This window comes from Lontra canadensis, unplaced genomic scaffold, assembly GCF_010015895.1.
Source record: "Lontra canadensis isolate GAN:19392208 unplaced genomic scaffold, GSC_riverotter_1.0 scaffold1, whole genome shotgun sequence".
NCBI lineage: Eukaryota > Metazoa > Chordata > Mammalia > Carnivora > Mustelidae > Lontra > Lontra canadensis.
In genome coordinates this window covers 111,003,662-111,019,990 of record NW_022630995.1, presented here as the reverse complement: position 1 = coordinate 111,019,990, position 16,329 = coordinate 111,003,662, and the positions used below count along the sequence as shown (strand labels likewise).

At 42.4% G+C, this 16,329-nt stretch overlaps 1 protein-coding gene across 1 annotated transcript; it reads left to right on the top strand.

The window, feature by feature from the left end:
* The first annotated feature begins 14,324 nt into the window (after positions 1-14,324).
* Positions 14,325-15,395, top strand: ATOH1 (atonal bHLH transcription factor 1). Its single transcript, XM_032873238.1, has one exon. It carries the CDS (start codon positions 14,325-14,327, stop codon positions 15,393-15,395), a length of 1,071 nt encoding a protein of 356 aa, XP_032729129.1.
* Positions 15,396-16,329: the final 934 nt, after the last annotated feature.

Below are 16,329 nucleotides of genomic sequence, written 5' to 3'. Positions count from 1 at the left end.
ATGTGGTTAATACAGCTTATAATACAGTAAGTAAAAGATATTACCCTCAATAATATAGGTAGGCCTCAATCAAATAGTTGGAGGCCTAAAGAGCAGAAATTGAGGCTTCCCATAGAAGAAAGCAATACTGCCCAAAGCCGGCAGCATTAATTCCTGCCTGAGTTACCAGGCTGCTAGCCTGCTTTCAGAGTTCAAACTTGTCAGCCCCCACACGCCCATGAACCAATTCCTTAAAATACGTAAAAGTATATGTAGAATCTCCTTTAGATTCTGTTTCCATGGCTACCTTGACCAAAACATTTGTTATAATATAAATAATAGGAAATGCATACAGGTAGCCAACAAGGGTATTGTTTGATCTACATAAATAGAGAAGACCAAAAGTAGGTAGGTCAATCATTGATATTAGGTCTCGAAACAACATTTCACTAATCTTTTACTGGATTCTACACTTGAGCAAGTTTGGGCCAATCGATGGAAAGGGATCCTAGATGCCCCTGAGCACTCCTCCAATTCTTTTGCAAATGGACCCAAACTAGTTATACCTGGGAAAGGAAAACACACAAAATATTAAAGGTTTTATTGGGTGGCACCTGGGTGGCTCAGTGGGGTTAAGTCTCTGCCTTGGGCTCAGATCACTATCTCAGGGTCCTGGGATCAAGCCCCACTTCGGGCTCTCTGCTCAGCAGGGAGCCTGCTTCCCCATCTCTCTCTCTGCCTGCCTCTCTGCCTACTTGTGATCTCTCTCTCTCATTGCATAAATTAAAAAAAAAAACTTTAAAAAATAAAGGTTCTATTGGATACAGGTTGTGAGTTGATACTGAGACCAGGAGAACCAAAACCCTATCATAGATGTTAGTTACAGTGACAGCATATGACATCCAGATGATAAATAGAATCTTGTCACACTTCATCCGACAGGAGACCAGTAGGTGCAAATACTGCACTCATTTCTCCAGTCCCTAAGTGTATAGATTAGATGAATATGATTAGCAGATGTCAGAAAGCTCACATTTGCCCTCTAAACCTTGGATTCAAAGCCATAGTGCCAGAAAAAGCCAAGTGAAAGTCTCTGAAAATGCACCCACTCCAAGATAGGAAATCAGAAAAATCCCACATTCTGAATGAACTATAGAAATTTAGATCATGCTAAAGGCTGCCGGAGGAGTTGTCTCCATCTATCAGTCTGACACAAATGAGAGTAGATGACTGCTGTTCTAACCAGACTGCTGTCTTAACCAGATGGGAGTTCCAATCTCAGCGGCTGGTCTACTGCTGCTCTTTTTATGTAGCTATTGATCTGCATTCACGATCTTAACCAAGGATGGTGTTAACATTCTAGTGATAAAGGAACCTGACCCTTTGCAGAACATCATAGTGATCCTTTTACTGATGACATCATTAAGTTGGACCTGGAAAGCGGAAAGCAGCTTTAAAAAAATGCCCTGTGAAAATGTTGAAAAACAAAAATAAAACTGGGGTCATCACGTTACCTGATTCCAAGCTTTACTACAAAGCTGTGATCACCAAGACAGCATGGTACTGGCATAAAAACAGACACATAGACCAGTGGAACAGAGTAGAGAGCCCAGATATGGACCCTCAACTCTATGGTCAAATAATCTTTGACAAAACAGGAAAAAATATATAGTGGAAAAAAGTCCCTTCAATAAATGGTGCTGGGAAAACTGGACAGCTATATGCAGAAGAATGAAACTCGACCATTCTCTTACACCGTACACAAGGATAAACTCAAAATGGATAAAAGATCTCAACGTGAGACAGGAATCCATCAGAATCCTAGAGGAGAACATAGGTAGTAACCTCTTCAATATCAGCCACAGCAACTTCTTTCAAGATATGTCTCCAAAAGGCAAAGGAAACAAAAGCGGAGATGAACTTTTGGGACTTCATCAAGATCAAAAGCTTCTGCACAGCAAAGGAAATAGTCAAAAAAAACAAAGAGGCAACCCACGGAATGGGAGAAGATATTTGCAAATGACAGTACAGACTAAAGGTTGATATCCAGGATCTATAAAGAACTCCTCAAACTCAACACACACAAAACAGACAATCATATCAAAAAATCGGCAGAAGATATGAACAGACACTTCTCCAATGAAGACATACAAATGGCTATCAGACACATGAAAAAATGTTCATCATCACTATCCATCAGGGAGATTCAAATTAAAACCACATTGAGATACCACCTTACACCACTTAGAATGGCCGAATTTAGCAAGACAGGAAACAACATGTGTTGGAGAGGATGTGGAGAAAGGGGAACCCTCTTACACTGTTGGTGGGAATGCAAGTTGGTGCAGCCACTTTGGAGAACAGTGTGGAGATTCCTCAAGAAATTAAAAATAGAGCTTCCCTATGACCCTGCAATTGCACTACTGGGTATTTACCCCAAAGATACAGATGTAGTGAAAAGAAGGGCCATCTGTACCCCAATGTTTATAGCAGCAATGGCCACGGTCGCCAAACTGTGGAAAGAACCAAGATGCCCTTCAACAGAAGAATGGATAAGGAAGATGTGATCCATATACACTATGGAGTATTATGCCTCCATCAGAAAGGATGAATACCCAACTTTTGTAGCAACATGGACAGGACTGGAAGAGATTATGCTGAGTGAAATAAGTCAAGCAGAGAAAGTCAATTATCATATGGTTTCACTTATTTGTGGAGCATAACAAATAACATGGAGGACAAGGGGAGATGGAGAGGAGAAGGGAGTTGAGGGAAATTGGAAGAGGAGGTGAACCTTGAGAGATTATGGACTCTGAAAAACAATCTGAGGGTTTTGAAGGGGCGGGGAGTGGGAGGTTGGGGGATCCAGGTGGTGGGTATTGGAGAGGGCATGGATTGCATGGAGCACTGGGTGTGGTGCAAAAATAATGAATACTGTTATGCTGAAAAATAAAAAAAAAATTTTTAAAAATGCCCTGTGAGGCATATGTGGCCCAGGAGGTGGGAGATAAACCCTACAAATATCTAAGATCCTGCTAAACTAGTGATGATTTTAGAATTATATCCTTGCACCTTTTACCACTAGGAAAACCATAATGCCAGATAGTCCTCTTTGGATTTTGGAGAAAGCACATGCCATTTTTAGGAACATAGCTCTGACTTACCAGCTGACTCACACAGCAGCAAGTTTTGAGTGGGGCTTTGTAGCAGATTTAAGCTGTGGAATAAGCATCCTCGTCCCTTAGATTATATGATTCAGCAGACCCCACGGCGCTAGAGGTATTTGTGGAACACAAGATTGCCATTTAGAATCTTTTGCAAGCCCAATTAGAAGAGTCCCAGCACAGAACCCCTAAGGCTTGATGCAAGGCTCTGCCCTCTGTAGCAGAAAACTATTTGCCATAGAAGCCAGTCCTGGCATGTTACTGGACTTTAGTAGAGACCAGATTCTCAGCCAAGGGATAGTAAGTAACTCCACAGCTGGAGCTACTCACCTTGATCTGAACATCTCATCAAGTCACAAGTTGGGAGGGAGGGAGGGGATTCATAATAGTAAGCCGTCATGTTGCTCAGATGGTACATTTTGGGTCAGACCCAATCAGGTCCAGAGAGTATAAGTAACTTATATAAACATATGACCCAGGCCCTTATATTATTTAGCTACACCAGTACCTCACCTTTAGTGAGCTAACAGAGAAGGAAAAACTGAGGCCTGATTCATGGATGAGGTGACTTGATACGTTTGCAAGCTGACAATGGGCCACTGTTGCACTACAGCCGATCTCAGAGAAGGCTCTGAAAGATAGTGTTGGGAGGAAATCTTGTGTGGCTCACTTGACCACTAGCTTTCTATGAAGAAAGAAATGGTGTAGAGCACAAATACACATTGATTCCTGGGCAGTGTCTGGTTAATCAGGGGCCTGTAGGGAGTAACATTGGAAGAGTAGAAACAAGGGGAAGACATGAGGAAGACAGATGTGAGCAGAGACATGAGAAAGAATCATGTAGGCGGACAGGTTGCAGTGAGCACAAAATGTCCAGATCTTTATTTCCCATCCCAAAGCCCATCACAGGCCATCTACCACAGAGGAAGCACTGAAAAACCAGGTGACAAGAATGACGCATCCCCTGGAAATCAGCCAGCTTCCCTCCTCAGCTGCCCCAATGCTTGCACAATGGACCCTTGAGCAGAATAGCCCCACCAAAAGGAGTGGAGGGTGATAGAGGAGAGATAAACATAAAATAAACAATCACACAAATAATCATCTGATAATTAATTTTTTTAATATTATTTATTCATGAGAGAGCATGAGCCGGGGAGGTGGGCGGGGGAGGGGCAGAGGCAGAGGGAGAAGCAGACTGCCCACTGAGCAGGGAGCCCTACTCAGAACTTGATACCAGGACCCCAGGATCATGACCTGAGCCAAAGGCAGACACCCAACCAACTGAGCCACCCAGGTGCCCCCAATAATGATTTTCAATACTAAAGTGAACAGATATAATGTACCATAAAAGTGTAAAATGGGGAATTCTGGGAGGTCAGGAAATGTTTCCCTGAGAAAGTAGGAGCTGAAAGTGGAATGGGAAGTAGGCAGACGAAGAGGCACCGGGAAAGGAAGAGCATAGCAGACAACGTGTGTGAAGGCAGACATGGGAAAATGTCTGACACTTAAGAGCAAAGATAAAACCTATGTGGGTAGAGCACCACAGAGGACCGGGATAGGTGAAGCAGGAGTTATAGGGAGGGACCAGAGAGAGTGGGACTTTGCGGACTCTGCTCAAAGATCCTTTTTGCTGTTGCTGTTACAATAGCTGTGTGTCCCTTCCCCTTCCTTAGCAGGTTCCTATTCAACTTTCAGGCCTTACTTCCTTAGGAAACATTCTCCGATCCCCCAAATTAGTAGTGGTTGTTGATGCTTGTGCTTACATTAAGAGCAGTAAAAATCACTGAAAAAGAGCCGGACTTGAGGGAAGACATTATTCATTTGCATGTCGATGGCAGACAGAGAGTAAGGGGAACTGAGAGCATAGGACCAAGCCAATCAGGGAAGAAAACCTCTTCAAGAGAAGTTAAGAAAGAACAATCTGAGAAGTGGGGAGAAACAAAGGAGAAGAACATGCCGTCCCCAAATCAAGAGAAAAGAAAGTTTTGAAAAAGATATTTTTGATTGTGTTGAAAGTTAAAGAGGAAGTCAATTAAGATATGGCTAAGGAAAATGTCCGTTTGACCTAGCAATTGGAGTATTTATGCCTACAGAAACTAGAAATGCACAAATCAAGGCTTGCTTTATTGTTTTATGGATTGTCTAGACTTAAGAAAGTGATAGTGAAATGTTAATAATGAAGATTAAACTTAAAGGTTTGTCAGTGTTTGTAGTCATTACATTATGAATTATACCAAAAAAAAATGGGTACATATTCTTACAATATTGGGAAATTATTATTATTATTTCAACAAAAAAGTTGTTCACATCATTAACTCTCAAGTGTTTCCAACACACATCCTCATTGTTGTTTCACTTTCATCTTATTCGTTAACAGTAATTGAAAAACATCAATCAACATTCAAGTGGGTCCTCTATGTTTTCATCAAATCCATTGATTAGTTATGGATACCAAAAAAGGCAAAAATCAATGAAAGCATTCTATGAGAGCATCAGCAGCTATAGAGTATTTGCAATAAAGAATATTGAACATTTTATTATTATTTATAAACTGTGTTACACATTCTTTATATCAATAAATTTTACAACAAAGTTATATAGGTATACAATACATGCTTGCATTTTTTTTCAGTTGTTACACACTTACCAGCATAGAACTGTCCCTAACCATCTCAATAATCATTATAAAGCAATGCTCAAGATATACTCATATAAATGAAGAACAAACTCACAAATATGACTCAAATAGAGATCTCATAAAAATGTGAGAAAAAGCAAATTACCTATCATAATATGGTTTCTGTGGAAAGTCTAAAGGGTTGACAATGGTTGACAATGGTCAACATTTTCGCATTATAAATGGTCACAAACACAATCTTTAAACACATGCCATTTGAAATTGCCGCAGTAGCAGAAAGTATGTAATTTCTCTTCACTTGTAATTTGTTCAGTTTGTTCAGTGACTCTAACCTTCACATGTAATTTCTCGAGCAGTCTGCAGGATTTTTCTCCCTTTACCAAAATACTTCCACACTCTTAGTTCAATAAAGAGGAATCAAATTTTGCAGAAGAAAACAAAGAAATTAACATGAATCAAAGGTATTGGTGGTTTTAACACACATTCACAGATTCTTTGATTCTTTTCCCTTCCATTCGAGACTTAATTGCTCTCTCATTAAGTGTGGTCTTGGCTTGGCAACTCACCTCTAATAACTAGAATATGGTAGAAATGACACAGCATGCTTTTGGGATGTAGATGCAAAATATAGTGCCACTTGTATCTCTCTCCCTTCAGTCAGTTCCTCTAGCATATGGAGAAATCCACATGGTGAGAAACAGGCTACCTGCCAACAGCCAGGGCTAACTTTCCAGCCGCGTCAATGAGTCATGTGGATCCTCCAGTCCCAGTCAAGCCTTCAGACTACAGCCTGAGCTGATATCTTGACTAAAACCTCACGAAAGACCTTGAGCCAGAACCTCTTAGCTAAGCAGCATCAGAATCTCTTACCCACTGACCATGATATAATAAATGTTTGTTGTTCAATCATTAAGTTTGGGGGAATTTATAACGCAGCAATAGAAAACAAATACAGATATTGTACAATTGTGAAGGAGTTGACCATTCTTGGTGGTCAATGACCCTTGGGTATATTTAGGCACATTATATAATGAGGCAATTTTGAACTTCTCCAACAAGCTACGAGTGAAGTGACCCAAAGACATGAGCTTTCACCTCCTTGCTGAAGGACAAATGGTGGACCTAGAGACAACAAGGAAGAATTCCTGGAGGAGGTGGCATTTGATCTAGACTTTGAATCTTGGGTTACACTTTAGTAAGTAGGACTGAATAATGGGTGTCTGGGGATTATTGCATTTGTGGTGACAGAAATTACAATACATGTTCTCAGAAATATAAAGTAGCCTAATACAACATAGGAAAACTTCTAGAAAAATAGTTCTCAAGACAGGACATGTCTAAGAATCCCTAAAAGTGCTTATCTATTTACAAGTTCTGGGCCCCCTTGACAAAGGTGATTTAGTATTTTAATAAATACCCCAAGTGATTCTCATGCAGGCAGATAATCTTTAAAATACAGTTCAAGAAACACTGTGCAAAAGGAAGAAGGGACTCTCAGTCTAGAAACATAGGTTAGGACCAGATAATAGGGATTTTAAAGCTGAACTAAGCCATGTGGCTGTTATGTAATAAATAGTGAGAAGCCACTGGAATTTTTACAAAGTCTTTATTGTAAACATTTCCGGTGCAAATAGAGCTGCTAGTCTCATGAATCTACATCACCCAAAGCCAGCAATTGTTAAGATTTTTCTATGTTCACTTCATTATTCCTTTTTCATATTGTTGATATGATGATGAAATACTTTAAAGGAAATCATAGACCTCATGCTATTTCACCCCTGCGAACATCTATGTGTGGCTCTGAAGGCATAGACAGCTTCTTAGAAAATGACACTGCCTTTGTCGTAACTGGAGAAAAGCAACAATAAATCATTGGTATCACATAATACTGAATTCAAATTCACATCTCATCAATTGTCTTTAAAAAAAAAAGTCCTTTTAATGTTGAATCTGAATCCAAATGAGATCCACACGTTGCTTTTGGTACTATATCGTAAGACTAGCTTTTTTTTTTATTATTTTTTTAAAAAATTTTATTTATTTATTTGACAGACAGAGATCACAAGTAGGCAGAGAGGCAGGGAGAGAGAGAGAGAAGAAAACAGGCTCCCCACAGAGCAAAGAGCCCCATGCGGGACTTGATCCCAGGACCCTAAGATCATAACCTGAGCCGAAGGCAGAGGCTTAACCCACTCAGCCACCCAGGCGCACTCATAAGACTATCTTAATGAAGAGCAATCCTTCACCTCCCTCCTTCCTTCTTCATGTCACGCACTTGTAGAAATTGAACATTTGTTCTATAGAATGTTAAATGATGAGGGTTTGGCTTTTTGCATTCTTGTGATGTCATTTAACTTGATATAGTATCCCCCCATTTCCCGTAAATAGGAGGTTGTACTGAAGCTTTACTTAAATTCAGATTTTTTTTTCTTTTATAAACAATACTTCATAGGGGTCTGTGTACTTAGTAATTCATGAAGAAACCAGGAAGCACATAATATCAGCATCTTCAACTCTAAAAGATGTTACTAAGATTGATGACTAGGGTTCATATTGACAAATGGACTCCTCTGTTGTAAAATTCCCCAACAGACTTTGATCTAATTGCTCCTTCATTGTAAATGATTGCCTAAATTGAAATTTTTATTAGGGGTTTCAAATAATTGATTTTTTTAAATTTTCTATTTTTCTATTTTATCAGATGGAAATATTCTGAAAAGAAATTTTCCTGATGAGCTAAAGTAAGACTCTTTGATTATTCTGAAATACCATTCATAACAGAATGATTGGATAAATGTGTAATTCTTTCCCAAAATTGCCAATTATTATTAAGGTAAGGCTACAACCAATGGTGAAAACAATCCATTTGGGTGGGGGTGTTTGTTTGTTTCTTTTGTTTGTTTGTTTGTTTGTAACCTGATCTGAACATTGCCTAGGAGAATTCATCATGACCAGGAAATTTTTATGTTAAATACCCTGTAAGAGAATGCATTTCAAGTTAATATTCAATTTTTGGCACTTCTTGAGAAATAGTCTTTGAGTTTTTGTGAATGGAATGGTCATTAAAACCTAAGAATTTTCAAGTCCATTAGCTATATACTGGGCTGTGGGTAGGCAGAGCACAGTTTAACTTAAAACATCAGCAGTAACTATAGGCTTCAATGCACTGTGGTATAATGCTTGGATTGAGATGAATTAGTAACTCCAGACAAGAACAAAGTAAATATGCCTACTAGTTTGAGGGGTTTTTTTCTTCTTTTTTACTTTTCTTTAGAGACAATCTCAAACTTATAAGAAAATTGCAAGCACAGTACAAAAAAGCTTTTTACTAAACTATTGGAAAGTAAGCTGTTCCATTTATCCCCAAATATTTTAGTGAGTATTCCCTAAAAAGGAGAACCTTCTCTTCTTTTACATAACCATAACAAAACCATCAAAAATCAGGAAATTAACTTTGCTACCATCTATTTCTCGCACACCATCCAAATTTTCTCAATTTTCCCAACGATGTTCTTTATTAGAAAACAAGACAACATAAAATCAGGCATCAGGTTTATTATCATGTCTTTTTATCTTCCTCTAGTCTGGAATAGATCCCGGGGCATTTTGCCTTTCATGATCTTAATACCTTCAAAATTTATAGGCAGGTTATTTTCTAGAAGTTCTTTCAGTTTGGGTTGTTTGGTATTCTCTCTCTCTCTCTCTCTGTCTCTCTCTGTCTCTCTCTCTTTTTTTAAAGATTTTATTTATTTGACAGACAGAGATCACAAGTCAGCAGAGAGGCAGGCAGAGAGAGGGGGGAAGCAGGCTCCCCGCTGAGCAGAGAGCCCGATGTGGGGCTCAATCCCAGGACCCTGAGATCATGACCTGAGCTGAAGGCAGAGGCTTAACCCACTGAGCCACCCAGGCACCTCTCTCTGTCTCTTTTTTAAAGATTTATTTGTTTGGGGGTGGGAGGAGGGCAGAGAGAGAGGGAGAAGGATCCTCAATACACTTCACACTGAGTGTGGCACCATCTTGCAGCTCAATCCCAGGGCCCCAGGATCATGACCTGAGCTGAAATCAAGAGTCCAGAAGCTCAACCGACTGAGCCACACAGGTGCCCTGTCATGTTGTCTCTTGATTGGATTCAGGATATGTGTTTTTGACAGGAATATCATGGAAGTAATGTTGAGTTTTCTGCATCATAACAAATAGCACATAAATTTGATTTATCCCATTGCTGGTGATCTTAACTTTGATCACTTAATTAAGTTGGTGTCTGCCATAGTTCTCCATGGCAGTAGAGTCTATCTTTTTTCATTTGTAATCAACACATATCTTGTCACTAGGTATTCATCAAACCATTGAATGCATTCGTTTATTCTATTAGTAAGGACTCATAGATTCCTTTATTTCTCGGTGGTAGCTAATCTGTTACTATCATTACATATGTTGATACTCAAATTGTCCTATATTTTATCAGTAGAGGCCTCTTTAAGCAGGCTTCTGCAGTCTTTTGACATGTCCCCATTACACTTTGAGCACTTCCTTATTTCTGACACAAGATGTTCTATGTCTATCTTGTATCTTTTCTGCCCATTCTTGGAATCAGCCCATTTCCCCAAGAACACTGGTTCTTTTTAGTGGACAATTTTATTTAAAAACTAAAATCTGAGAACTAGATATGCTCATTGCTGATCCAAGGCCCTGAGAACAAAAAGAACTAGAGAATATGTATGTAAACACACACCTCAGATTCCTATCTGTTGATTTCTGTCATCTAATTACATATATTAAAGACAATAAATTTATATCAAAATCTCCGATTTGAACCCAACACAACAGTTTTCTCTATTTCAATATTTGTAACTCCTTTCTATGACAATGAGAAAACTTATTCTGATTGTTCCCAAATACTTACTTTTTTCATTAATCCTTCCTTATGTCACTAATCCGGCTGTCCATGGACACACAAACACCACCATCCAGCCCCTACATACACTTGCCTTACTTGATGATTGACATCGTATGTGACAAACCCTCTGTAGGGGCACCCTGCTCACACTACTCAGGCTCCAACCCCAACCCCCACACCCACCCCCAGCCCTGGGCCCTGTGTTCCCCTTCCCAGCTCAGATGCCTAGCTTCCTCAGCCCCACCTAATGGAAGAGAAAGGAAGGCAAGGAAAGGCAAAGAAAATAGCTTCCTGTTTACTCCAAACACAAAAGAATGTATTTCACTACAACATATTAAAAAAATCTTACAGCCTCTCACATTGTTGGGCCACTCTAATTTACTCAAACATTGAGGCTTGCTTCCAAGAAGCACTAAGGCTAATCATTATGTACAAAGCTAGCAAATTAGGATCAATATTCTATGTCTCTGATAAATACTTGTCTACAGTCCATAATACTGTTTAAACGCAGAGGGAAATGAATATTTGGTGGTTAAGCAGTCAAATCTAAAGGCAAGCAAAACGTTTGGACGATGCAAGTCCAGGGAAAATTGGGCCATCCTACATATTTGGTAGTGACATTATGTGGAAGGAGTAACTTTCAGCTGATATAGTTGGGACCTGTAAGGAATAAAATGCAATATAAACAACTGATCCTGCCAGGCTCTAGTCACTTACATTGCCATACCTGTATAGAAGATGGTTTGTCATTTTCCCGAAAGTTGTAATTTGGCACCTACAGCTATTTGCAATTTTTTTTGAAGTACCACATTTTATTTGTTTTTAAGATTTTATTTATTGATTTGACAGAGATCACAAGTAGGCAGAGGCAGGCAGAGAGAGAAAGGAGGAAGCAGGCTCCCTGCTGAGCAGAGAGCCTGATGCAGTGCTCCATCCCGGGACCCTGAGATCATGACCTGAGCCGAAGGCAGAGGCTTTAACCCACTGAGCCACCCAGGCACCCCTGAAGTACCACATTCTAGATGGCAGTACAATTTATAGAAAAAGCATCATTGGTTGATCCCCATAGTACTCAGTACAATCACCAAAAAACTGGAGAATTTTCTCCCAAAAAAGATGCTAGATGACTTTCCCTTTACACATTTTCTTTATTCTCAGCAGTTGTTTTCAGATTAAGTTTGGGTTTTTCTGTTTTTGCTTTTGTTTCTGCATGTCTTATTGAACATACTTATTTCAGCAGAATCTAAACATTTACTTAAGAATCCAGCTCTGATCCTTCTGCCTCTTAAGGTCTGAAGGCCAAGTACTGTCCCTAAATACCAGCAAACAAGGTTGAAGGAAAAACAGAATTAGCACTCTATTCTACCCTTCAGTACCTTTATGGAGATGGACATAGATGTAGCTAATCTCCACAAAGCTACACAAGAATATAGTATGTAATATATAGTATAGGAAATGTAGGTACAATACAGTATGTATGGGCATATTTAAATATAATACAGGGGCACCTGGGTGGCTCAGTGGGTTAAGCCTCTGCCTCCGGCTCAGGTTAGGTCATGATCTCAGGGTCCTGGGATTGAGCCCCACATGGGGCTGTCTGCTCAGCAGGGAGACTGCTCCCCCACCCCTGCCTGCCTCTCTGCCTGCTTGTGATCGCTCTCTCTGGCAAATAAATAAATAAAATCTTTTTTTAAAAGTAAATAAATAAATAAATATAATACAGTGTGTATATGTATGTATTATACATATATATGTATATTATATACATATACAGTGTATATAAGTGGACAATTTTATTATATTGTATTTAATTTATTTAATATTTAATATATTGACATTATATTATTGCATATATACACTGCATTATGTGTATATATACATATATATGTGTATATATACATATGCACACTAATCCAGTCAAGTCCCAGAAATTCTTCTGTCTAAGGAGTTCTAAATCGCACGTTAGATCAAGTCCCTGTGAATACTAGCAAGAACAACTTTCAGTCATTTCTGTGCCGTGAAAAACCAGCTTCCAGTGAACTTTCTCTTCTGGCTTTTCTTTTCACCATCTCTTCTAGAGGAAGAAACTCCTTTCCACCGCTAAAGTAGAAAGCAGTACTGGCACCCGCCGGCGGCGTCCCACTCCTGCGCCCCGAGAGGTGTGGCGTCGTGAGACACCAGCAGGGGCGGTCCCCGGGCCAGGGCGTTTCTGACTGGCTTTTTGTAGCGAATTCGAGAAGTCTGGGCTAAGGGGCGGGAGCAAGGAGCTCACCTGAGCTACAGCGTCCCAGCTTCGCCCGGGACCTCCCTGGGTTTGGCTCTGTGGCTGGCGGTGGTGGTTGTGGGGTTGGGAATAGGGGATGCTGGGGGAGAGCACCCAGAACTAAGCGGAGGGGGGTGTGTAGTGTGTTAGGCTGTGGTTTTCTGGGTGTTTGCGGGAGAAGCCACGCGCCGTATTAAACGCAGGGCTCCCGAAGCAGAAGGGTAGGTAACTCTGGGATTCTGTACCTTGAAAAGGTTCAGAATTGCAGGGGACGCAGCCGTCTTTCATTTTTCTTTAGGCACTTTTCCCTGGCTCCGCATTTCGTAAGGAGTCCGACTGTGGGTGTTGAAACTGTAAAATATCCCTGCCCTACAGCCACTCAGCAGAATTTCCAGCAGATTACAGTCCTACTTGGCCGGGTTGCTGTGAAAAGGGCACTGAGAGGACTGCGGAATATGAAATTTCGTGCATTCTATCATTGTACCACAGCTTTATCAGGTTACCTGAAGTTGATCTGGAGAGAGAGTTGAAAACTAAGAAGTGTATTCTGAGACAGTTATGGGGGTTTTGTTGGTTTGTTTTTGTGGGTTTTTTTTTTCCATTCTGACTTTGATTTTTAGTGGGTCTCACTTAGCAATTATATATCTATGCAATTATATCAATGAACATATATTATGAACGACTTATATATACATACATGGATGATATACATGAGATACTTTACACATTTGGGCACAAACGGTGGGAGCTGCGATCCTAGTCTGGAGGTCCCAAAGGGCAGACGGGCTTCTCCCTCGAAGGGAGTGCCCTCCCAGCGCCAGGCGCGCCCAGCCTCTCTCAGGTTCCAGCCAAGAGTGCGCTTCGCATCCGCTCACGAACCCAAGCCGCTGGCGCGGTGACACAACACCGGAGTCAAATTACAACCCCCAATTAACATATCGAATTTGACTAACTTAAAAGCGGGTAGAAGAAAGGAGGGAGGGGGGCGGACATTGAGCAGGCCCCCGAGTCTTGAGTAGGCAGGAACTTTTCTCCGGGTGTAAAAACTCTTTGATTGGCTGCTCGCACGCGCCTGCCGGCGCCCTCCATTGGCTGAGCAGACACGCGACCGGCGCGAGGAGGGGGCTGGGAGAGGAGCGGGGGGTGGGGGGGTGACACACTGGCGCGTGCCGCTTTTTAAAGGGGCGCAGCGCCTTCAGCAACCGGAGAAGCTTCGTTGCACGCGACCTGGTGTGTGATCTCCGTGTGGGTGGGGGAGGGTCGAGGAGAAAAAAAAAAAAAAAATAAGACATTGCAGTAGGGACCCAGGAAGGGTTTTTGTTGTAGTTGACCTGGTTTGCCAGTGCCTCCTCCGTCCCCGCGCCTCCGAGCCTCTGAAGTGCAATGTCCCGCCTGCTGCACGCAGAGGAGTGGGCTGAAGTAAAGGAGTTGGGGGACCACCATCGCCATCCCCAGCCTCACCACCTGCCGCAGCCGCCGCCGCCACAGCCACCTGCGACCCTGCAGACGAGAGAGCATCCCGTCTACCCAGCGGAGCTGTCCCTCCTGGACAGCACCGACCCACGCGCCTGGCTGGCTCCTACTTTGCAGGGCATCTGCACGGCACGCGCCGCCCAGTACTTGCTGCATTCCCCCGAGTTGGGTGCCTCTGAGGCTGCGGCGCCCCGGGAGGAGGCAGACGGCCGGGGGGAGCTGGTGAGGAGGAGCGGCGGCGGCGGCGGCGGCGGTAGCAGCAGCAAGAGTCCTGGGCCAGTGAAAGTGCGGGAACAGCTGTGCAAACTGAAAGGCGGGGTGGTAGTGGACGAGCTGGGCTGCAGCCGCCAGCGCGCGCCTTCCAGCAAACAGGTGAACGGGGTGCAGAAGCAAAGGCGCCTGGCGGCCAACGCCAGGGAGCGACGCAGGATGCACGGGCTGAACCACGCCTTCGACCAGCTGCGCAACGTTATCCCGTCCTTCAACAACGACAAGAAGCTGTCCAAATACGAGACCCTGCAGATGGCCCAGATCTACATCAACGCCTTGTCCGAGCTGCTACAAACGCCCAGCGGCGGGGAGCAGCCGCCGCCGCCGCCAGCATCCTGCAAGAGCGACCATCATCACCTTCGCGCCGCGGCCCCCTACGAAGGCAGCGCGGGCACCGCGACCGCAGCGGGGGCCCAGCCAGCCTCCGGAGGGGGCCAGCGGCCGACGCCGCCTGGAAGTTGCCGGACTCGCTTTTCCGCCCCGGCTTCGGCGGGAGGATACTCGGTGCAGCTGGACGCTCTGCACTTCTCGACTTTTGAGGACAGCGCCCTGACGGCGATGATGGCGCAAAAGAACCTGTCGCCTTCACTGCCCGGGGGCATCCTGCAGCCGGTGCAGGAAGAAAGTAGCAAAACTTCGCCCCGATCCCACAGAAGCGACGGGGAGTTTTCCCCCCATTCCCATTACAGTGACTCAGATGAGGCAAGTTAGGAAGGTGACAGAAACCTGAAAACTGAGACAGAAACAAAATCGCCCTTGCCCAATGAGCTGAAAGCCCCATGGTTAAAGATCCCGGCACCCTTTTAATTTTTGCTCTGCGATTGTCGTTGTTTAGCAACGACTTGGCTTCATATGGCAGCTATATGTGATGGTTTGCAAAAGCCGCCGCTATTTCAAACTTCCTATGGTCCATATTAATGAAAACTTGCTGTTAAAAGTTCTGTTCTTTCCTCCCACCCTCTCCCCCTGTAAGTAGATAGGTATAATTATATGTACCCAAATATGGCATCATTTTTCTAGTTCCCTGCTGCCAATACGCTGCTAAAACGTCGCGTTTTCTTCTCTGTCGCTGGTTTGTGTTTTAATTTATTTTATGCCCTGGGCATTCATCCCTGTGTGTTGCGCGCACTCGCGTGTGGGAGAACTAATATTCCGAAATACTTTCTCAAAATGTATCATGAAACGCAAAGTTAATGGCTCCAAAGTGAATAACTTTTGACTATGGAACGTTAGAAAACAGGGAACTCTTAGGTTTATATACTGTATAAACATACCCAGTATGTATATCGGATAGCGATAATGTTGGCGTCTTTTAGGAAACTTGACGCACGCACTTTATCAGCCGCTACTACTGCGGTTTCAGGACAAACTCAACTGCCAATTGCAGACCAGTTTTGTGTTGTTGTTATTGTTATTGTTGTTGTTGTTTCAAACACGGCCACTTATAATCCCTAACTTCTTTGCAAATGTTTGTTTAAAAAACTAAAATAAAAAAAAATCCAGTAGTGTCAAAGCATTTGGTCAATTTTACTTTGCTTTGTTAATGTTAGGAAACTTATTTATTATTGATTGTTTGCTACCATTTCTACTTATCTTGATTCATTTTTTTACATTTTTCTACTCGAGATCATTTTATTTTAATTTA

Excerpts from the sequence above, each read along its gene's own strand:
- ATOH1 (XM_032873238.1), top strand. The coding sequence starts at position 14,325 with ATGTCCCGCCTGCTGCACGCAGAGGAGTGGGCTGAAGTAAAGGAGTTG.